General features: G+C 36.1%; 2 protein-coding genes across 5 annotated transcripts; both read right to left on the bottom strand.

Moving 5' to 3' along the window:
• Positions 1 to 543: 543 nt before the first annotated feature.
• On the bottom strand, positions 544 to 3355 carry LOC110103815 (pentatricopeptide repeat-containing protein At3g22470, mitochondrial-like). The gene is made up of 2 exons (XM_020832672.2): positions 1107 to 3355; positions 544 to 1016 (listed from the first exon to the last, which is right to left on the bottom strand). Exons 1-2 carry the CDS (start codon positions 2890 to 2892, stop codon positions 676 to 678), a joined length of 2127 nt encoding a protein of 708 aa, XP_020688331.1. The 5' UTR covers positions 2893 to 3355; the 3' UTR covers positions 544 to 675.
• Positions 3356 to 4347: 992 nt separating this feature from the next.
• LOC110103855 (branchpoint-bridging protein) lies at positions 4348 to 19468 on the bottom strand. Of its 4 annotated transcripts, none has more exons than XM_020832717.2 (9): positions 19302 to 19468; positions 11770 to 12095; positions 11279 to 11389; positions 11137 to 11182; positions 10978 to 11060; positions 8954 to 9031; positions 8202 to 8255; positions 6390 to 6524; positions 4348 to 6289 (listed from the first exon to the last, which is right to left on the bottom strand). In XM_020832717.2, the coding sequence occupies exons 2-9, from the start codon at positions 12067 to 12069 to the stop codon at positions 4598 to 4600; spliced, it is 2499 nt and encodes an 832-aa protein (XP_020688376.1). In that variant the 5' UTR covers positions 12070 to 12095; positions 19302 to 19468; the 3' UTR covers positions 4348 to 4597. The 4 variants fall into 4 exon arrangements, with proteins under 4 accessions (XP_020688376.1, XP_028549061.1, XP_028549060.1 ...); XM_028693228.1 differs by having other exon boundaries at positions 6390 to 6488; XM_028693227.1 differs by having other exon boundaries at positions 11770 to 12087.
• Between the last annotated feature and the right edge of the window lie 2912 nt (positions 19469 to 22380).

The following is a 22380-nucleotide window of genomic DNA, read 5'->3' as shown; positions in this document are numbered from 1 at the left end:
AATCATTTTGTGAGTGTTGAAACTATTTTCCCTGTGGAGCCATGACACATAATGCACAGCATGGCACGCGCCATATAAACATGACGCATAATATAAAATAATTTTAAACAAAAAATGCATTAATATAAAATACCATTAAGTTGATTTTAGTAAAATATCCTACCAAATAGTTAAAATGACAACTAAAAAAATAAATATAATTTATAATTTGAATGTATAACATGTTAACAAAATTGCGCACGCTAGTTGCTCCTTGCACCATGTGGCATTGCTCATGCATGACACCATTAATGGCGTGCGCTATTTTGAAAACATGCATTATGCCAAGCAAATAGTGTCGTATGTATGCCATAGCGTGTGTTATTTTGTGCCATTGACATATAAGATCATACCCATGTATTGCTTTATCTTCTAATAATATTTGTAGATAATTATTGATATCATATCCACTAAATTGATCTAATAAATATAAATAGATGAACTAGTGAGTGGATCAATGGATAAAACCATCCTTTCCAACAATTTAGTAGTAGCAACTTCACATAAATGAATAATAATAATAATAATTTAGTAGTAGCGCAGTAGAAACAAATGTACCAGAATTATTGGAAATGATTGATGGAGAAACATGCAATCATTGACTAGTGGAAACAAAGAAAATCATCCTTTGAGCACTCAACCTGTTTCCACAGGGCAATTATCCAATCCTAACGATAAATAACATAGAGTATCCGGTGATATGCCCTGTTTCAACATTAACTTAAACATCTTATGGGCTTTATCTTTATCACCCATCTTGCGGTATCCATTAATGAGAATAGTATAAGTCACAACATCAGGGGCGAGACCATATTGGATCATTCTATCCATTTTCAGGATAGCAGCATCCATTAGAAATAGATTACAGTATCCATCTATCAGGCAATTGTATAAATAAACATCTCCTGATAAACCATTTTCCTGCATTGTTCTAAAGACTTCCTCTGCCTTCATCATATTCTTATGCTTACAATAACCTGATATTAGAGATGTATATACAATCATATCAGGAACCATTCCATTCTTAACCATTTCTTCAAATAAAAACCATGCTCTAGGAAAGCTACCTTCATGACAGAGTCCACTTATAAGGCTAGTATATGTGAACATATTTGGAGTAACACCTTCCTTCATCACTTTACCAAAAAGCTTAAATGCTTGTTCCAAGCTTGATTTATTGACAAGGCCATGAATAAGGGTACTGTACAAAACAACATCAGGAACAAAGCCTCTCTTCATCACAGTTCCCAAAAAACCCCATGCCACCTCTTCCATCTGTGCTTTGCACATGGCATTGATAATAGTAGTAAATGTATACAAGTTTGGAATAATTCCAAGCTCATCCATGCCATTCAAAAACTTCAATGCTTCTATCGTGAATCCTTTTTTGAGAAGCCCATCAATGATTAAAGTGCATGTAACAATATTGGGCATCACACCGGTACTATACATGCTTTCGAAAAGTATTAGAGCTTCGTCCATCCATCCAACTCTACAATAACTATGAACAAGAATGGTATAATAATAAACATCCGGAACATGATTCCTTTTGATCATGTCCCCCCATAGCATCAGAGCACCATTTACATCCCCATTCTGGGAACAGCCACCAGTAAGGATACTATAAGCAATGAGGTCAAATGATTGTCCATTTTCCCGTAGCTGATTAAATATTAAGCAAGCATCTTTAACTTTCCCAACCGAACATAAACGATATAAAAGGGAACTATAACTAACAATGGTGGGCATGATTCCATTGTTTATCATTTCCATAAACAAGTTGTTGACTTCAGCAATGCTACCCCCCTTGCATAATGTATCTATCAAAATGCTATAGCTATGGACATCAGGTTGAACTCCACATTCCTTCATTTCTTTAAATACCATCAGAGATTTCTGCAAATTGCCATTAGAAGAGAAGCCATAAATAATGGCATTATAACTGTAAGTGTTACATGGAAGTCTTCTACTCTTCAAATCCTGGAGAAAGTCCCAAGCAGATTCTACATCTCCAGCAGAACAAAGCCCTCGAATATATGTAGCATAGGTAACTTCATTTGGTCTCACACCATTCCTTTCCATTTCCAATAAAATATAACTAGCTTCCTGCACCTCCATTATGTCTTTCTTCATGCACATATCTATAATAATAGTGTAAGTATAGACATTAGGTGGTGGGCCTGATTTCATCATGTCATAGAACAAACTCCTAGCATATTCAATCTCATTCTTATCAACCAAACGTTTAATCAAGAAATTGCATAACTGAACATCAATTTCCAATCCAATCTTTTTAACCTTCAAATATGCCATGATTGCATCCTCAAACATGGAATTCTCAGCTAAAACCTGAATGACAGATCTATAAGGTTCTAACAATTTCACAGCACCATTTGCAAAACTGACCAATAAAGATAGCAAATCAAACAACTCAAAGCACGGGCTACTATGCTTTGAATTATTGTAGTACTCTACAATGCTTCTAAATAAGAAGCGAGCCTTGCCATGCATTCCTGATAAGGAAAATATTCCAATGAGAATCGCAAATGATTCTACTGAATGAGATAAACCAAACTGATTCACGGTATCAGCAAACTTTGTATCCTTCACCAAACTCCAATCCAACGTGTGCACAACAATGGCCACATAAGGAAGAAAACTTGGGCGCCTGTTGAAATTAAAACTGTAATCTGTTCCCTCAATTCCATTGGTGGAACTCAGTTGACTGGTTGAATCTGAAATGGGGAGATGGTGATCGCAACATAACAAAGAGGACGCAGAAGAATAATTGATTGAAGGTCTCTTTTTTCTCAAAACTGTTGCATGCAATAAACCTAAACCCACTCTTCTCATCAAGTAAGACCTTTGAGATTAAAAAAGTGATTCCAGCTAATAGAAATACGAATCGAACACCCATCAGGTAATATCCAAATGATAACAAGATGAAGTGAAATCCCAACAACAAGAGGAAGAAATTAAATCCGAAGTAGCTCGTTTATAGAAGAAAGAAATGCAGGTAAACGATGGTACCACTGTAAGACTGAAGGATTAGGAAAATTTTCAGACCTGACTGAAGAAGACAACTGAGACGGTGACATATCTTACAAGCACAGTATTCCAACCCTCGGATCCAGTTAAGAGGGAAAAATCAAGCAGAATGGAGTTAGGGTTAGAAACCAGACGAAAAAGAATAATGGACTGGTCGCTGAAGAAGGACAGTGAAGACGGTTGGACGACGATGGGGGTTGGCGGCCGAAGCAGCGAGGCTTAGGAAGCGGGGTTTTGGGTTTTTGCCTTATAGTAGAAGTAGGAACAAGGAGAAAATATGAGAGAAAAAAAAATTACCTTACCATTCATTATCAATTTTTTCTCACTTATTTTTTTAGTTTTTTTTAAAGTTTTTTTCCCACTATTTTAGTATTGAATGTTAAAATAAAAATCATGTTAATTTTAAATTCAAAATTTTTGTAATGTGATTAAAATTTTCAATAATAACAATCATATTATATTAGGATATTTTTATATAATATGATTTAGCTATATTTATTGTGCTGAATTTATTAAACAATGGTTGGAGTTAGACTTAAGTTGAGGTCCATCGAAATTATTGAGTTGATATTATTTATGCAGTGGTGGAGTTAGAATTTTTTTTTATTTAAATACACATTTTAATCGGACTTTAAATCAGTATAGTCTATTTAAAAAAAAAAGAATTTATTATTATAAAATTTATATTATAAAAATATTACAATCCAAAGCATAAGTTATTTATATCCTCTTATATGTCTTCTGACTTATATAATATATCCCTCCGAATCTTCATATTTTTAAATCATTTTATAATAATTTTACTATCAATATTTTTAAATATATCATTTCCAATATAAATGATCAACCAATAATTCATTCAAGGGTCTATAATTGCACAAATAATTCTTTATAATTATCATAGTATAGAACATCATTCAACCATTGTTGAAATGGATAAAATAATTCAATTTGATGATATGTTCATTTGCAATTGCTTGGGAATGCCATAATGTGATTATATTAGCCATAATGTGGCTCAAAACAGTGGATTTAAGACTATATTTAGTGATCTTTAGCACTTATAGTGAACATCATGAAGTCGTGAATTAGATTTTATTTGGGACGGCCTTTTTAAAGCAACTTTTTAGCATAAATATTTTAATTTTAACCATTGCACTAACATTCATAAGGTTGAAATCTCCTGAATGAGGACAAGATCTCGTTATTGTTCTGAATAGGCTTGTATGTTTACTGTAAGGGATGAATTAGACATGGTGATTTACTTTATAAAAAGGTTAATAATGCTTAGGCAAATGAAGATTAGTACATGAAAATTGATGGTTCAAAATGGCAACACTGCAATTTCAACTTTGTCTACACTAATTTCCTACATTAATACATGTAAAGTGTGCTCAAACCAGTCAGTTTATAAGGCTAGACACCCTCTCAACTTGCAAGCATTAAATTCTTCTTCTATAGACGATTCCTTTTTAAAAATGCTCTGTTTGAGTTTGTGTTTCTAACAGAATCACTTTACTCCCACAGAGGCCATTAGATCTTCATATTCAGCATCTGTCTCTGGTTTTTTACTGGCTCCCTGTTGTGGAGGTGCTGCTGAAGCTGTTGGTGAAAATGGATCATAAATCTGATTGCCTCCAGGACTTGTGTGTACATTTCCGGGCGTAAAGCCGATTGGTTTATCCGCTAGCGGTTGGTTTGGTACAGTAAAACTTCCTGCAGGTCTACTAACAAGAGGCAATCGATGAAAATTTTCAGGATAAGCAGGCATGGAGCCTCCTGAAGGATTTGGAGCTTGGGCAGCACTAGGAAAGCGTGGTGAGCCAACTGGAACAGCTTGGGCCACTGGCTGTACAGGAGCTGGGCTTGGGTATCCTTGAAGCATGTGAGATGGTGGTCTAATGTTGCTTGCATTGGCTGGAAAAGCAGTAGGAGCAGCTGGAAGCCTAGGAGAACTTTGAGGAAGGGCTGCAGGAATGGGACTTTGTAAAGCTGGTCGAAAGGATGGTGCTTTTGGCGCTGCAAATGGAGCCTGTGGTGAGTTCTGTAGTGCAGAATTGTGAGCTGCCGGAGTGTTTGGGGAAGATGGTGGTGGTTGAGTTCGGAGAGGCTGAAAAGTAAAATCGCCGGAAATGGGGCGCGGTGGTTTGAGAGTTGTAACAGGGGAAGCACCAATAGGACTGTTTGCTGAAGGAGGGAAAGTAGGAATGATGGTTGCATTGGAAGTGGATAGAGGTGGCAGTGGCTGAGGTGGCTGCAACCGTGGTTGCACGGGTATAGGAGCTTGTGCATGAGGCGGTGCTGGCATTGGGATAGGAGCCCGGACTATTAAAGGGGAAGGTGAAGTCATTACCGGGGCAGAAGGAGCTCTCTGCAGGAAAGAAGTTGGACGTTGAGCTGGTGGTGGTGAAGCCAATGATCCTGAGAATGATGAAGCCATTCCTGGAGTTGGAACAAGTCCGGTCTGCGAAGGCACCGGCGAAAAAATAGGTGGATTTGTGGAAAGTCGGGCGGAAATGAGAGAAGATGAGTGAGGGGTAAAATTTGCAGCGGGAGGCCTTGCAATATCAGAAACGTTAAATTGAGAAGGCCCAGAGCTCATGGAAGCTGAAGGAACACCCAAAGCCCTCATTGTTGCATTTGAAGGAGCCACCTGATTAATGCTTGGCCCTGAAGGATTTGGAGCAAGGGGCCAGGCAGAAGAAGTTACTGGTGGTCTAATTGGGGGTCCAATCAGCGGGTTTACTTGTCCAGGTGGCTTTAAAGTTGGCACTGGGCGAGAGGTCAATGACTGTGAGATGGGGCCTGAAGGGGGTTGGTTTGGAGGCAATTGAATAGGTAATGGGGGCCTTAAGACAGTCGGCGTTGATGTTCTTGGAACTGAGAGGATATTAGGAGCTTGAGTGAAATACTGAGGGATGCCAGGAGGAGGCCTTAAAAGTGGAAACTGGGTAGGATTGTTGGGAAAAAGTGGAGGCATGAAAGCAGAAGATGGATTAGAAGGAACATTTGGTGTGGTTGTTGGGAACCAGGGAGCAGGGTATGGTTGAAATGGTGATTGGCCAGGCTGAACAGGCAGAGACGGAGATTGAGGTACAGCTTGAATAACATTGTTCACAGGCGTCATAAAAATACCAGATGAGTCCAGATTTTTGGTTTGAACATCCTCACTCGCAACTTTTGGAGTGACTCCAGCATTTCCCTGATCAAAAGTTAAAAAAAAAAAAAAACAACGCATAATTTTTCAGAACATCAGAGGGAACAGCACACCTTTTATGTGGATATAAATACAGCGAACTTACAGATACTGGAGTGAGTAGAAGCTCAATCAGCGCTACTGCTGCATCAACCTTCTCATATGTATCTGCTGAAACATGGACATGAAGGTCATCGTACGTCTCCTGAGAATTACTAATGTCTGACTTGGTTATTTCACTCTGAAAACAAAAGTCTTTTAAGTACGGCTAAGAGAAATCATACTATCAATTCAATTTTATAATTCTCCAAGATTAAACCCCACATTAACATAGAAATATAATTTTAAACCTCACCATAGTCATGTTGTCACCTAAAGCAACAACTTAAATGACTTTGTTTATATTGCATGTCTATTATTCGATTAATTGACCCAATTTTTATTCGATTAATTGACCCAATTTTTTGTTAACATAATGATGTACCAAAATGCTCGGACACCAAATCCAATGCAGCTCAAGATCTAGGGTTTCTCTAGTGCAAATCTAGGATGGGAAGCATAAAAATGATAAAAATACAATTTCAGTCCAACTCTAATCAATCAAAAACTTCAACCCTTTTGATGTAATTCAAAAAACATGTAAAACTCACTCCAAATGATAATTAGAAGATAGTCTACAGCTGCAATTAGGAAAGAAATCTAGGAAAGAACAAAAATATACAACAATTAAAATTAAATAACAGGGAAAAAACAGTGTGATAGATTTAACCAAATCTCAATCACACATGAAAAAACAATCATAATGTAGATTAAAAAAAAAACTAGGATAAAATCCACCAAAGAGAATTAGGCCCACGCTGGGTTGGGTACATGGACCAATGTTCCCTTAAATTATCATAAACCATTACAATGCAATAAAAAAGTTGCATCTTATAGGCTATAGCACACAAAATTTTGATCGGCAGCCAATATGGTTGAACATAGCAGTTGAATCCAGCACAAAAACAGAAAGTTTCGCTAAGTTCCAAGATCGGCAGCCAATATGGTTGAAACCCAACTATAGTGCAAAAACTAAGATTAGAAGGAAACATAGCAGTTGAATCCTAGATACAATGCAAAAAACAAGAACAGAAGGAAATAGAGTGGACAAATCCTAAATACAATGCAAACGATAATAGAAGGAAATAGAGCAACTGACTCTCAGCTACAGTGCAAAATTGAAAATAGAAGACACCAGAGAAGCTGAATTCCCTGAAAAAGAAGATAGTAAAAACCAAAAACAAGGCAAGAAGCACATGAAAACATAAAACCACCATCCAAATCAACAACCGGATAAATAGGAGAACCCTACATGTTGAAACAAGCAATCATAAACAGTTGAACAAGAAAATCTGATAATAGTGAAATTGAAGTAGTTTCCAGTCAAGCGGTAAACCAAAACAGACTAGGTAAATCAAAATATTAGAGAATGCATCGCCTTCTTATAGAGATACTCATCATATGCATGTAAAATCAAAATACGTAGAAAATTTTGAAGTATGAAAAAGACAATTAAATCAGTATTAATACATTTGCATTCCCCCTAAGTATAGACTTTCATATTTGTATCACCACTCTTATTTTTTTCATTGGCATGCCTCATCCTTCATGTATCCAGTAGCACTACTTGATTTCATAAAGTTTTCCACATATATCGATTGACAAAAAAGATGCCTCATGTCACATACTAACCTTATAAAAAACTAGGTAAATAAAAAATAAATAAAAAAACTTCTTTCGGTGACCCAAAAACACATTCACTTTTAAAATTTTTACCCATAATTCTGTCAGTGCTGTGCGAAAGAAAGTAGTTATGTCAATATATTGCTATAGAAATGGAAATGATTCAATGTTGAAGGGAAAAATGAAAATAACTTACCTTCTCCCCGAAGCCAGATTTAGTTCCATAAACTCGTACTTTAGCTCCAGTTTCCTAATGCATGAATATGCAAGCATGAGAACATTAAATGTATATTATTCAATTCAAAAGAAAAGCTAGCATGCTGTGGTCTTTGATACAGTTTATATAGGAATGAAAAATATCCTTAGAATGATGATTGATGACAATAGTTCTACGTTTCATCGCAAATTACATTATGTTACTATTTTTCTAAACCTACCCACTGTCCACAACTAATTGAAAAACATGGACCACATGGCTTTAGAGTGCGGCCACCCAATTAAAAGGTGGTTTCTGCGAACCCCAAGCTCCAATGATGACCAACTTGCTTTTTCCCTCTTGAATCAGACCCAACTGACAAAACATTTTACCCTCCACAATGTAGTTGTGGGAGGGGTTTATGGCAGTGGAGGAAGGAAAGAGAAACTTTAATAGAATGAGCACAAGAGGAAGGGGTTGGTTCTTCAAGTAAATAGACACATAAGAATGTGTAAAAGGACTGGTTTGAGCTTTTCGTGGTAAAAGACAGACCAATGTAAAGCTTCAAACAAGAACTTTAATGGTCTTATTAACAGAAAGAACTATCAAAAACTTACGAGACAGTGAGGGACATATTAGTGAAATTTGAAACAAGGGATACATAAGAACGTTCTATTTGAAATTTGTCTCTATCAGTGAAAAAATAATAACAAGCCTGCATGAAAAAGCTAGCAATGGTGTTGCGGATTTACTTCTTCAAGTCTTTTTTGTGTGTTGCTTTCAGGCCCCAATAACAAGCCAACAAAGTTGTAGCCTGGATATGTTCTAATCTGCAAATATTGAAAAAAAAAAACTACAATTAATGAGACATATATCAGTACTTCCAAGCAGAAGCACCAAGTGTGCTAGCACTTTTCAAAGCAAATATATCATTGCTGCATAATAGTAGCACTTGAGCAGAAATTATTTCCATTAAAGCCAGTCCTACGGTCATTAATTCTAAAAACACAGAAATACCGTATTCAACATCAATATAGTAATATTATATGAACCAAGAAATTATTCAAGTAATCATCAAATAATGAAGAGCAAATTAATCGAAATGTCAACTCATAGTCAATTGAAGATTTTGGATAAATTGCACGTGGGCCCTTGAGGTATGAGGATCGCCCTCATTTAAAAAGAATATAGTAGAATTAGGTCCCTAACATTGCTATCCGCTTTCATTTAGGTCTCTATCTTAACAATACCATTACTTTTGAACAAAATACCTAAAGTACTCGCTAAATATGTAAGGAAAAAGAAATCTATTTGAAGTAAAGCTAAACCATAGTTGGTCAATTACTCTTCCTCATCATCATCCCGCCTCTCTCATTATCCTCATCACCCTGGCTCTTTCTCCACAACCATGGCCATGAGAGCCACACAGCTCTTTCTCCACAAACAACCCTTTGTCTTTCAAAAGCACCATTAACAACTCCAATATCCTAATCTAGCTTTAATTTTTTGCACCCTTGCCCCACCAGCCTAACCAAAATGGCGGATTGATGATCTCACAATCAACGAGGGTTAGTGGATGGCATTCTTCTGTTTGTGAGAGCACGTGCAAGCACACCAATATTACAGCTTTTGGTATAGCTGCAACACACCATGCACATCCATTAGTTTGTATTTATATGATTTTATGGTTTTCATGTTTGGGTTTCTTAAAGGAGTGTTCATTATTTCAAAGTTTTTGAAGGCAAATGAATTTGATTCTGCTAAGATTGCTTGAATTTGCTAGAGTCATGGTTATCAATTATAACAACAATCTCCACCACTAAAAAACCTAAATGATCTTTGTATGTAATGATTAGGATTTTCACTTCTTGACTTCTTTTAAGGGAAATGAATTTGGTTATGTTATGATTGCCTGCCCTTGCTATTCATGGTCATCAGTTATCACAACAATATCCACCACTAAGCAACTAATAGCTGTAAAAAAAGTGACATTGCCGCCTACTCTTTTACTTCCTAGGAAGCGACCCCCTTTGCCTCTATTCAGTTTTGTTGAAAACGATCTGATTTGCACTAGTGAAAGAATAAGCCCTCAAAGCACCATTTAAGATTTTCTTTAATTATTATTATACTCTGCACCTTATTTTATTGTACATTCTGAACTACCAGCAAGATGCCTAAGAAAAACAACCCGACTGACATTATCCCTTCTCAGAAACAAGAAGAACACAATGATGCTCCTCTATTCTAGGCCCACTACAAATACTTTCCATTTCAGAAAGCTCATGTTGGTCAACAGATGTTTCCTAAAGGAAATGAAGCAGAATCTTCATTTCTTTCAAGAAAAAAACTTCAAGACCCTGTTTTAAAGGTATCAAAGGAATGAACATTCAATCCAATTTCTAATATTGTGAAGCTACGGAAGTTAGTCTACAAATGGAATATATGATGTTCAAACAAATGAATTACATAAGTTAGAATTGATGCATTTCAAAGCTAGGCGCGACCTTCAAATTTCCACTCAGAAGAATGAGATGGGCTTGTCCTGCACCTACAAAATCTATGGGTCCAATTCAATTTAGTTGGTGCATTTATGCGATTGTGCATTTTCCTAATAACTTGTACAAGTAGCACCATCATAACAAGTACATCAGTCCCGGCTCCCTTCTATAGTGAAAACAACAAGATGCCGTACATTGTTTTGAAAATAAAAATCAAACTAGGAAAAGAAAATTGTCTGCAGAAAAAAAAAAATCAAATACGCTTCAGCTCTACGTACTGGAATTAGAACTTTAGACTCCTTCATTAGTGGCTTGTAATCTGGTGGAGCCTTGTAACTGGGATTTAACCGTAATATTTCGCCTGAAAGCAAACAAAGATATATATAGTGAAATCAAATGTATGTAGGTTGAGCTCATCTACAAGTCTTGCAGCTTACCAATAAGTTCCCTTCGTTCCAATTCCAGAGGCTGAACCTTGCGAGCCTGCAATGTTTTAACACAACCGCTTAAAATTAAAATTAAAAATTGAATGTTATGAAAGGAAAATATCATAAATTATATAAAAACAATAGTTTATACCTTGCTATCTGAATTAGCATTGGAAACCAGCTTTGGTGACTCAGAACCTTGATCTTCTTCAAATTCCAGAGATCCAGACTTCAGCTGCTGAGTGATCTGCTCCACTCTAGTCTGCTCAAAATTTTTACCACCAGACAGGCAGTAATATCACTTAATGCCGCCTGGAATTTGAAGCTTCCTATGTAAGAATTCACAAGGAATGCCACTTTAGTGCCTTGGAGGGGTTAGAGACCTTCCATTGACACGCATGAAGTAGCTCCCTTTTCACTAAATGGAGCTGTGTGATTCTAGTGCTCAGGAAAATCATAATGATTGGAGGGTGGAAAGTCACCAATGAGAATACCAATCTTTCTTATATTAGATTAGTAACAATAAAAAACTATACCTAACAGAACACTATAAAAATGTAGGAAATAATCAGCATAGATTATTATTATACTTTTGTATGAAAGGTTTGGCAAAAGCACAAGACGGAAAGGCACATAACATACCTGATAAGCTAAAGCTTTTCCCTTTCGAACATTAGCATCTTGTGTAAGATCCGTACCCCATTTTGTTTTTCGTTGGACTTGTTTTGTGCTCTCTTCCTTGACAACACTTGCAGTATCTATTTTGCTCCCACCACGGAAAATGGGAACCAAGGAACCTGACAATTTATTCTTTGGTATGACAAATCCGGCTTTTGTCCCAAACATGGAAACCTTGGGGCTACTGGATGAAACTGTAGTTGAAGCAGAAATTGGAGCTTGACGAGCTTCGACAGAAGATGGCGAGTCAACTTTCGTAGACATTGGCACCTTGTGGATAAGCTAAAACACTGCGATAGTTTGATTGTAATTCGATAGTAACATTCATAAGAAGCTACATCATAATGAATAAAAAAAGCCTATTTAAATCATCAATGGTGCATCAAGCAGAAGCATATACATACATATGTATCTAATGTTCTTCATTTCAATGTGCATCTACATTGTGGGTAAAGCAGATGTGAGATGTTTCTGTATTGATGTGAATATATATTGACATAACGGATAAATGAATGGAATGATGAATGATTGGTATAATTTTATGTCTATATGCAAGCTATAACAACATAAAATAGGATGTCAAGATGCGAGATGATACACTATCTACATGGAGGTCCTTGAGAAAAAAGATAAGAATAAAACAGTTGCGTGCAATAAGCATAATGCATACACATAAGCCAAACTACACCTCCATTACACGTGGCACATAAAAAATTCAACAAACCAAACCAAATAGGATTTTATCAAAAACAAGGGAAAAAAGAATTTGAAAACAATTTAAGCTTGGAGGCAAACTGCTATTCAGCAATAGGTGCGAACGGGCTGTTGTTTTTCCCCCATCTATTCTTAAACATGAAGAACATCATATGGATATGAGAAATGCTTCATTCATTCTTTGAACTTTGGGGATAAACATTAGTTTTGAGAACAATCAATGCCATGAATATCGCGCTCATACAACACCTATGTTCCACTCGCATTATCTGAAACTGAAGCTAGGAAGGATGAGCAGCTACTTATCATGGCTAATATATGGGAATGAGCTAGGGATACAAAATAGCTTAGACTAGTAGCATTTATTTGCTCTAAGGATTTGATAGGAAATACTTGTAGATCTCAAGTATTTTCTATCAACCTTCGGAAAAACAGCGAGAACAGTGACTGGACTGCTGTCCACCGCAGAAAATCACATAAAAACTGCTGTTTACAGCAATAAGACAGCAGATTTTAAGAGGAAAACTGAAAGAAAACTCAAAGCGAGACTTGTATTCCACTAGACAATGAATAAAATCGCAAGATACAATTGATCCTCAATTCGAGAGGAGGATCGATCTCTCCCAAATCTCTAGACGCTGCTAGAGCCAAAGAAAACCTAAATCTAAGAGATCTCAAATTTCAGCCAAATTCAAGATGTCCAAACCAAAGAAAAACAAACTATTTAATGCATACAAATCAAAAGGAAATCCCTAAACTGTCCCTACATTCAAATTTCCTTCTCAAAACCCTCAAAAAAGCTTCCTAAAAAGCTCCCACACGGTGTGCGGCTTGCTTGGCATCTCCGCGGGCGGAGATTTCTCCGCCCAGTTTGCGCTGGGCCGGTCCCGCACGGACCGGTCTAACAAGATTCTCCCCAGGTATTCCACAATATAGATAGGGACCTTAATTTCCAACCAAATCTAAATTCTTGAAAATACCCTCTCTAGTCACAAACCTCTTTCATCATTTCATTGTCGATTTACCCAAAGCCAACAAATCACTAGGTAAAGCAGAACAAGGGATTAATATTAGATAACTGCTTTCCATAAAACCAAGGATAAGTCATTAGCTTTGGCAAAGGATGAGATTTCTTTTTCACGTATAAGATCTGCAAAAAATAGTAGCACTTAAACATTTAAGCAACATAAAAAAAACAAAATGAGAAGTTTTAGAACAACAGCACCGATTTGGATTCAAAACAATCACCTAAATTTTATATGAAATATTTCATAGAAAAAGTGTAAACATATACCATGAAGAAATTTCAAATAATGGATGGAGACTATTGATAGTTAATGGCTCAATATATATTAAGAAACAAAGAATGAAGAAATAATTAATCTTGCAAATGATTTTAAGTTGAAGGAAAAAAAATGGTGAAGTTGAAAACTTCAACCATGGTGAAGCCAACTACAAGGTTCACCGTATTATCAAATGATTGTTGGATGCAAATGACAGAAAGACAGGAGGAGATGTGAGATAGATAGATAGAGAAAGAGAGAGTAATTTCCCGCCCAGCCACCTGCCCGTCTAGTCAGCATAAGAAAGTCCTCCCCATAGCTTTATTACAAAAGCAATATCAAGACAGTCTATTTATGCTTTTGAGGCAATGGCAGTATCCATGCCACACTCAAATCTTTGTTCGTGCAAAAGATAAAATTTCTGTGAAGGTTTGTTTAGTTTCATGAAAAGTGAGTGTAAAGTATTCTAAATGCAAGGCTTTTTTAAATTTTAATATTTGGATTGATGAACAAAAAATGCAGAGTAAAATTTTGGTGAATTCCAAATTCACTCCATATTTCATTTTTTATGAATTCAACACTTGCCATTTTTTGTTGAATTCTAAAGTACATCGCAAAATAACTCCTCTCTAGCTCTTCAGAGCCTGCTGCACCCCTCCCCCTGTGTGGCCGCCCGTCACGGTTGTCAGCAACCCCTCACAGTCCCCGACCACTGTTCGTAATCCCTGCCGCCACCTTTATTCAGCTTTACACTGCATTTATTTTACTTCAAACTAAACAAAAAAGGAACCAACTGCATTTATTTTAAATTCATTCAAATAAATCCAATCATTTCAAATACACCACATTTCTTTTACAAAGTATATTCCAATTTACTCTATATTCCTTTTTTAGCAAATCAAACAACCTCGAAGTTAATACATTTTTTTTTATTAACCTCGAAGTTAATACATGATGTTATATACAACAACAACATCATCAAGCCTTTATCCCATTATGTAGGGTCGACTATATGAATGATTTTTCTCCATTGTGTCCTGTTAAGAGTCAAATTCTCATTTAAATTTAATAAAAATATCATTTATAATATTCTCTAGCCAAGTCTTTTTAGGTCTACCTCTACCTTTCTTAACATAGGCCAAATCCAATACATCTAACCCTCTAACCAGATCATCAGAAGGCCAATGTTTTATGTGTCCAAACCATCTTAGGCGACTCTCTCAAATCTCATCTTCATCCACCTGAGCATTCTCGTCAAGCCTTTATCCCACTATGTAGGGTCGACCACTGTTCTTAACATCACGCTCGCATCCCGCACCCTCCCCCTGCGCTTTAACCACTGAGACATGTCTTGCTCGCCCCCAGACCCTTGCGCTCGATCCCAAGGCCACACTTGCAGCCCGACCCCAAGCTTTCTCGCAGCATGCGCTCGATCCCGCAGCAAGCGCTCGCCTGTGTCCGCCCTGCAACCCTTGCTTGCTCGCATTCGACCCCATGCTCATGCGTCCGACAGCTTGTGCCCTAGTCAATGTTAGGTCGGATCGACCTGGGTTTGGGGTCGGTTGGGGTTGAATTTCTAACCAGTTTCCAAAATCGGGTCAGGTTAAATAGTGATTTGAGGATTGACCCGAACCAGACCTGAAAACTTATTTTGAAACCCCTAGGTCAATTCACCTTGTATTTAAACACAAGTAATAGTCCTACATACATATCTTTAATGACTTGAATATAAGCATTATTAATTATTTCTTTCCTAAAACTCTCCCGAACACTTTTCTTGGAACTTTATCATATGCTTTCTCTAAATCAATAAATATCATATGTAGATCCTCTTTATTATCTCTATACTTCTCCATCAAACCTCTTAATAAATGTATAGCTTCATAGTAGACCTACCTAGCATGAATCCAAATTGATTTTGAGGAACCTTAGTATCATGTCATAACCTATGCTTAATAACTCTCTCTCATGGTTTTAAAGTATAGCACATTAATTTAATTCCTCTATAATTAACACACACTTGTGCATCACTTTAATTCTTAAAAATAGGAATCAACACACTTCTTCTCCACTAATCTGGCATCTTTTAAGCCTTCAAAATTATATTGAAAATTTTTGTAAGCCAATAAATTCTTCACCTCCTAAGCATTTCCACACCTCTATTGAATATCATCAAGTCCAACCACTTTTTCACACTTAGTTTTCTTTAAGGCATCTCTAACTTCGATTTTAATAATACGACAACAAAAATAAAAATCTCTATTTTCATTTAGGATGCTAAGGTCACTAAAGTCAATTTTATTCTCACAATCTTCATTAAAAAGTTTATTGAAATATCTCATCCACCTTTGTTAAATATACTCTTCTAATAAAAGCACTTTTAATCTTCATCCTTAATGCACTTCGCTTGAATTATATCTTTATTTTTCTTATCTCTTTGTTTGGCTAAATTATACATATATATATTTCACACTCCTTAGTATATAATCTATTATATAAATCATTATAAGCTAAGTTCTTGGCATCGTATATTACTTTCTCATATTCCTTGCAAGCCCCTTTATATTTCTCAATTTTCCAAGCTTTTACATCGAAACAAATTTTTATAACAAATCTTATTTTTCATCTTTTCTTGTACATTTTGATTCAACCACCAATTATTTTTACTCTTATGAGTTTTTCTTTTTGATTAAGCGCATTCTTTGCAACATTCTTAATATCATAATTTTTTTTCACATAACATTAATTTCCTCATGCACGTCAAAATCTTAATATCTTGAATCTTTCTCTAAAAAATATTTTATTTGTATTCTTTAAATGTCTCTCTCTAATCCTAGAACAACATTTTACTTTATTTTTCATATTTCGCCCCTTCATTTTAAAGTCCAAAAGTAATAAGTGATGTTGGGACATAAATTTTCAATCAGAATAAATTTATAATATTTGCAATCTAAACGATCTATTTTCATATAAGAACAATAATCAATTTGAGTTATGCTATATTCATTCTTATCAGTGATGAGATGCTCCTCTCTTTTCTTAAAAAATGTATTAGCAATCACAAAATCATAAGCTAGAGCAAAGTCTAATATGGTCTTACCAACTTCATTAGTCTCCCCAAACTCATAATCATCATGAATATTTTTAAAATCTTTTACGACTTTACCAATATGTCAATTTAAATCTCCTCTAATAAAAATTATTTCTTTAAGAGGTATATTTTATATTAATTATTCTAAGTCCTTCGAAAATTTTAATTTAGAACACATATCCAAACCTGCTTGAGAAACATAAGCACTTATAATGTTAATAATCTTATCATCAATAATAATTTTTAAAGCCATAATTCTATCTCTAATTCTATTAACTTCTACAACATTATCACTCAAACCGTTATCTATAATCACACCTACACCATTTATAGTATAACCCCTATCTGAATACCATAGTTTAAATCCTAAACTATCTCTAATCCATTTAGTTTCTTAAATGCATAAAATATTTATATTCCTATGAATCATAACATCTATTAGTTCTATTAATTTGTCTATAAGAGAACTTATATTCCAAGTTTTATGGACTAGCTTATTTTCCCACATCCATTACTGATGTGGGAATCCTTGCTTATTTAACACTACACTGAGCACCAATGTAGTGGCCCTTGGACAGTTCTCCCTATATTCAAGTCATACAGCATGTCACTTCTGGGTAATGTCCAAATATTAACACAATATATTAAAGGATTAATGTCATGATTATTTGACATGTTTTACGCTGATTGTCAACTACCAAATACAACCCTTCACTTTTATCATCTAGGACTTGGGACCTGACAATGGTTGTCGACTATCTAATACAATCCTCCACTTAATGTTATATAAAAATGAAAAAAAAAAAAGCTGAGCTTAATACAGGTATCGTTGTAGATAATATAATATAACTTTAGAAGTGACAAAAGGATTGTCCTACAAGTCGAGTAGATTTTAGTTGGTAACATCAGCAATTTAATCCAACCTAAGCACATTATTAACATGCAATGCTTATTTAATGGATTAGATTAAAGGCGGAGTAAGCAACAATATGGCTTTGTGTATCCTTCTAAAGTAACATATCTCATATATAACAATTTATTATCCATTCAGGAACCATGTTACACATGATAGTAGTATACGACATTCTTCTCCTACACATTATTGAATTAGCTTCGTTGGCTTAACAAAACTTGTCCCGACAAGGGAAAGGTATGCAAGTATGGATGGATCCTCTAAGCAACTCAAGAAAATCTCAAATTGATCCCACCAAAAATAATTTAGCCATAGATAAGTGGAACTAATCCTAAAAACATGGGCCTAGGTTTAGGGGCTCACTAGACTCAATTTGTAAATATTTGGGTTTGAGATAATTTTATAGCCCAAAATATTAAGTTCATCGATTTAACCTAGCTAAATTGTACCAATGGTCCAGGTTTAACATTTGGAAGGTTATAAACAACCACACAAGAGGTGTGGGCAAGTTATTTTTGTTCTTGCGGTGAAATAAATGATTTAAAAAAAAATTAGAATGTTCCCTTAAGGTTAAGATCAATAACTAGAGTGACATCTTTGAAAGAATTTATAGATTAAGGAGGTAACCAAAAATAGTAAAAATTTGGGTGTTGCCAATAAATTCATACGTTATGGTAGTGCAACACTAAAAATCACTTCTCTTTTTATAAATCGAGCACAAACAAGCACAAATTCACATATTTGTACAGATAAATAGATGTACAAACAAATAAGAATCATAGAGGAAGTTTAGATACTAAGGTGAATTTTCCAATACATATAATTGAATATTCAAGTGTGTAGTTTTCCATCAAAATTTGCAAACATAATACTGATAACGATCCTCAAAGGCATGAAGGTTTCACCAAATTATTGGAATTCACAAAACCAAGGAAAACCCACCCAAATCATAAGCATGATCTAAAAATTTAGTCAAGTGGGACTGTCACATTCTAAGCAACATACTTCAAACTAGCGAACAGAATGGAAAACTTCAAGCATCAATGCCTATTTAAGCATTTATTTCATAAGATAAACCATCTACACAAATGAATTTTCGCAGAGCATGCACATTAGACAACAACCAACACTTCATAAAAAGAGAGGGGGTGAGGGGAAGGTTGGAAAGCCGGAAGCTAGCTTATGGAAGAGGAATATGGCAGTGATAGAAGATATTAAATAAAATCACTGGAGTCCCAGCAGCTGAGGAGCAGGGCGCCGGCATTGCAAGTTTAGGGCAAGAAGAAAAAGCGAAATTAAGAACGAAAAGAAGGAAATCAGCGCTCACTCGTGAACTAGGGCGACGACTGCCGCAGTAAACGCAGAGTAGGCAAAAAAAAAAAGGGGCGGGCTGCCGTCTCGGCCACGGAGTAATGGCAAGCAGCGCGAAGAAGAAGCGAAGGGCAGATTCAAAAGGGCAAGGGGGGAAAGCCATAGGAAATAACTAGCGTCTTACCGCTTAAGGCGGATCTCTTTGGAAGCGGTCTGGATCGCAGATTGCTGTCCCGGCAAGGAATGAATTGAAGCAGAGTGCCGTCACTCGTCAGGGGCAGGAGGCAGAGAGACGAGGAGATAAATCGACAGGCGACGTGCCGAAACCCTGATCGGTGGTCGAGGGAAGAAAGCAATGAATTTGCAAGTGAGGGTAAAATACGTAATTTTTTAATGAAAAGTAATAAAAATAATTATTTACATTATTTCTTGATTTTAAAGATTTTTATTATTATTTGAAATTGCTATATATATATATATAATAAAATTAAGTGGTTGAAAGTCTCCGCGTACATGAAAATATGATCCTCATATTCAAAAACTTAAAGAGGCGATTAGAGATGAAAAGTAACATAGGAAAGCATCCATAATATGAGAAAGCATCAAAATTTGGGTCTAAATTGGGTTGAACCATTTTGCATGGGTCAGACACAAGTGCATGATGTGAGTTACAAAATTTATGCAAACATAATATGCACCCCTACCTCTTCATGACACTAGAACATAAAATTAAAATTGAACATTGAAATGATAGTATAAAAATCACTTATCCATAATTAGTCTTAGGTTCTGTTTGGGACAACTTTCTTATTGCTTTCTTGTACAAAAATTTTTAGTTCAAAAAATTTTTATACTAGAAAGCTATTTTAGAAAGTAGTAAGAAAGCTTTCCCAAATGAAGCCTTACTTTTGTGATATAATGATTGGCCTATGACATACATAGCTTGGATAATGCAACTATATCAAGCCTAAAAAACTCTTATTTGAAGAGTTAAAGTCTGAGTAGGCCTCCATAAATTTTGGGGCAAACTTTTCCAACTTTTTTTTGGCAATCATGCATTTTCTTAAGATGCTAGTTTTTTCACATGATAAGAAAACATGTATATTATTGTCTTATGGCACTTTATTTATAACTATTAATTCCACCCCAAAGAAGGTGGGCTAAGAAGAGAGTAGCAATAATGGGCTTGATCACTTGTAAAAGGGTTAGTCTTTAAATCTCCTTTGTTTCCTTCAAATGAAAAAATATCTTCAATGTGAAATTTTGAATTAATATACATGTCAAGTGATAATTTAAGAAGCTATGCATTAAGTCAAAATTCTTAACAATTTTAAAATGATCATTGACCCTATTTAGGGTTTTGTTATTTTAAAGTATTGTCTATTTTAGATATATTGCATGACAAAATATAATCACCCACATTGTATTATGATTAAGAATTTTAGCATATTTACTAATGCTTATTCCGATTTACTTTCTAAGGCCATCATGAAGGCCAAAAACTTCTTTAACAAGTTATTGCGGACTAAAATATACGCGACAATAGAGTTATGATCATACGTCTTAGCGTTGCATGGATATCCAGCTCACACACAAAGAACGCGATATTTTTATGTGGAAAACCCTAGAAAGGGGAAAAATCACGGGGACTGGCCCAGTTGAAAAAGATTTCACTAGAATTTGAGCATGTTACAATAGGCTGATTCACTCCGAAGGGTGATTAGATTACAAATATCAGTCGTATGGTTGAAGTCAGGGATAAATGAAAGTCCGACGTCACTTAATGGTCTGGTGGAACTTTAAGGGTCACATGGTGATTTGGCAGAATTCTGATGTCTCTTGGAAGTTCGGGTGTCAATTAGTAGAACACTAGTGTTTGTAGGTGGCTCGAAAGAACTCTGGGCTTTAGGTAGCAGTACAACGAAACCCAAGGCGTCAAGCGGTGGTACATCGAAGCTTAGGATGTCATGTGGTTGTCCGGCGAAGCTCAGGGCATTGAGCAGTTGTTTGGTAGAGCTTAGGACGTTATATGGTGGTTCAGCGGAGCTTAGGACGTCAGGTGGTGGTCTGGCGAAGCTCAGGGTGACAAGCGATGATCTGATAGAGCTTAAGACGTCAGGTGGTGGTCTGGCAAAACTCAAGACCTCATGTGATGATCCGATGGAACTCAAGGACTCAAGTGATGGTCCGGCGTAACTAAGTACCTCATGTGGTGGTCCGGCGAGACTCAGGGCCTCACGTGGTGGTCCGGCAGAACTTAGTGCCTCAAGTGGTGGTTCGACGGAACTCAGGTGGTCCGACGAAACTCATGGCCTAAGGTGGTGGTCCGGCAGAACTCAGGGCCTCAAGTGGTGGTCCGAAGAGACTCAGAGCCTCAAGTGGTGGTCTGACAGAACTCAGGGCCTCAGGTGGTAGTTCGGCGAGACTCCAGGCAGTGGTCGAGGATGCAAAGAGGCAAGAGCGATCTCCAATCTCTCTCTTGAATCATTTGGCTTAGGGGCCCCTTTTCAAGAGGAAAGATGCTCTATTTATAGATTTTTATGAGTAGTATGGCCTGTAAATAGGTGGAAGATTTATGGCAAATGAGGTGTGGTTTGGATGGACATCCGATGTTGAATCCCTTGAACGTGGATTGTTTGATAGACATTGGAATGTCTTAGTGATTTCGGAATTCATTGATCTTGGGCTCGTTGGATTCATCTCGTCGAGCCGCTCGATTAGACTATAAGAACGTTATGTTTGGAAAACATTTAATAATCCAAATTATGGTTCGAACTTTCCAACAATGCTTCTGGCCCTTGACTTGGACCCATTTGGGCTCGGATTGGGTTGAATTTGTTGTCGTTTGGTTTGTATTTCCGAGACATTCAGTTCGACTGTAAGTTTGCTAAAATCAGAGTTTGGATGGTCTCAATTTTAATTTCAAAAGTTTCCAAGTTGATTTTGCATCAAGATTCGTGCCCGACCAATATATATATTTTTTATGATGTATCATAAATATAGATATCTAGGCTTCATTTGGGACGTTTTTCTTACTGTTTTATGAAGCAATTTTTTAGTACAAAATTATTTAGTTTAAAATTTTTTATACTTCCAAGGCTTTGTTTGTGACAGCTTCCTTGCTGCTTTCTAAAACAGCTCTCTCGTAAAAAAAAAATTTATAGTTCAATAAATTTGTGTACTAAAAAGTTGATTTAGAAAAGAGTACAAAAGTTATCCCAAATAAAACCTTAGTTAAAAAGCAAAAACACATGAATTGAAGC

The sequence above is a fragment of the Dendrobium catenatum genome, unplaced genomic scaffold (genome assembly GCF_001605985.2).
Source record: "Dendrobium catenatum unplaced genomic scaffold, ASM160598v2 fragScaff_scaffold_30, whole genome shotgun sequence".
In the NCBI taxonomy this organism is placed as follows: domain Eukaryota; kingdom Viridiplantae; phylum Streptophyta; class Magnoliopsida; order Asparagales; family Orchidaceae; genus Dendrobium; species Dendrobium catenatum.
This window is presented reverse-complemented; position numbering and strand designations above follow the sequence as displayed.

What these genes read in the sequence shown, in the direction of transcription:
- LOC110103855 (XM_020832717.2), bottom strand. Translation starts at nt 12,069, where the DNA reads ATGTCTACGAAAGTTGACTCGCCATCTTCTGTCGAAGCTCGTCAAGCT. An exon ending in GAAAAGCTTTAGCTTATCAG is followed by an intron (nt 11,390 to 11,769) that starts GTATGTTATGTG and finishes AATTTTGAGCAG; the next exon opens with ACTAGAGTGGAGCAGATCAC. An exon ending in GGAACGAAGGGAACTTATTG is followed by an intron (nt 11,061 to 11,136) that starts GTAAGCTGCAAG and finishes GTTTGCTTTCAG; the next exon opens with GCGAAATATTACGGTTAAAT.
- LOC110103815 (XM_020832672.2), bottom strand. Translation starts at nt 2,892, where the DNA reads ATGAGAAGAGTGGGTTTAGGTTTATTGCATGCAACAGTTTTGAGAAAA. An exon ending in AAGTGGACTCTGTCATGAAG is followed by an intron (nt 1,017 to 1,106) that starts GTAGCTTTCCTA and finishes CTCTAATATCAG; the next exon opens with GTTATTGTAAGCATAAGAAT.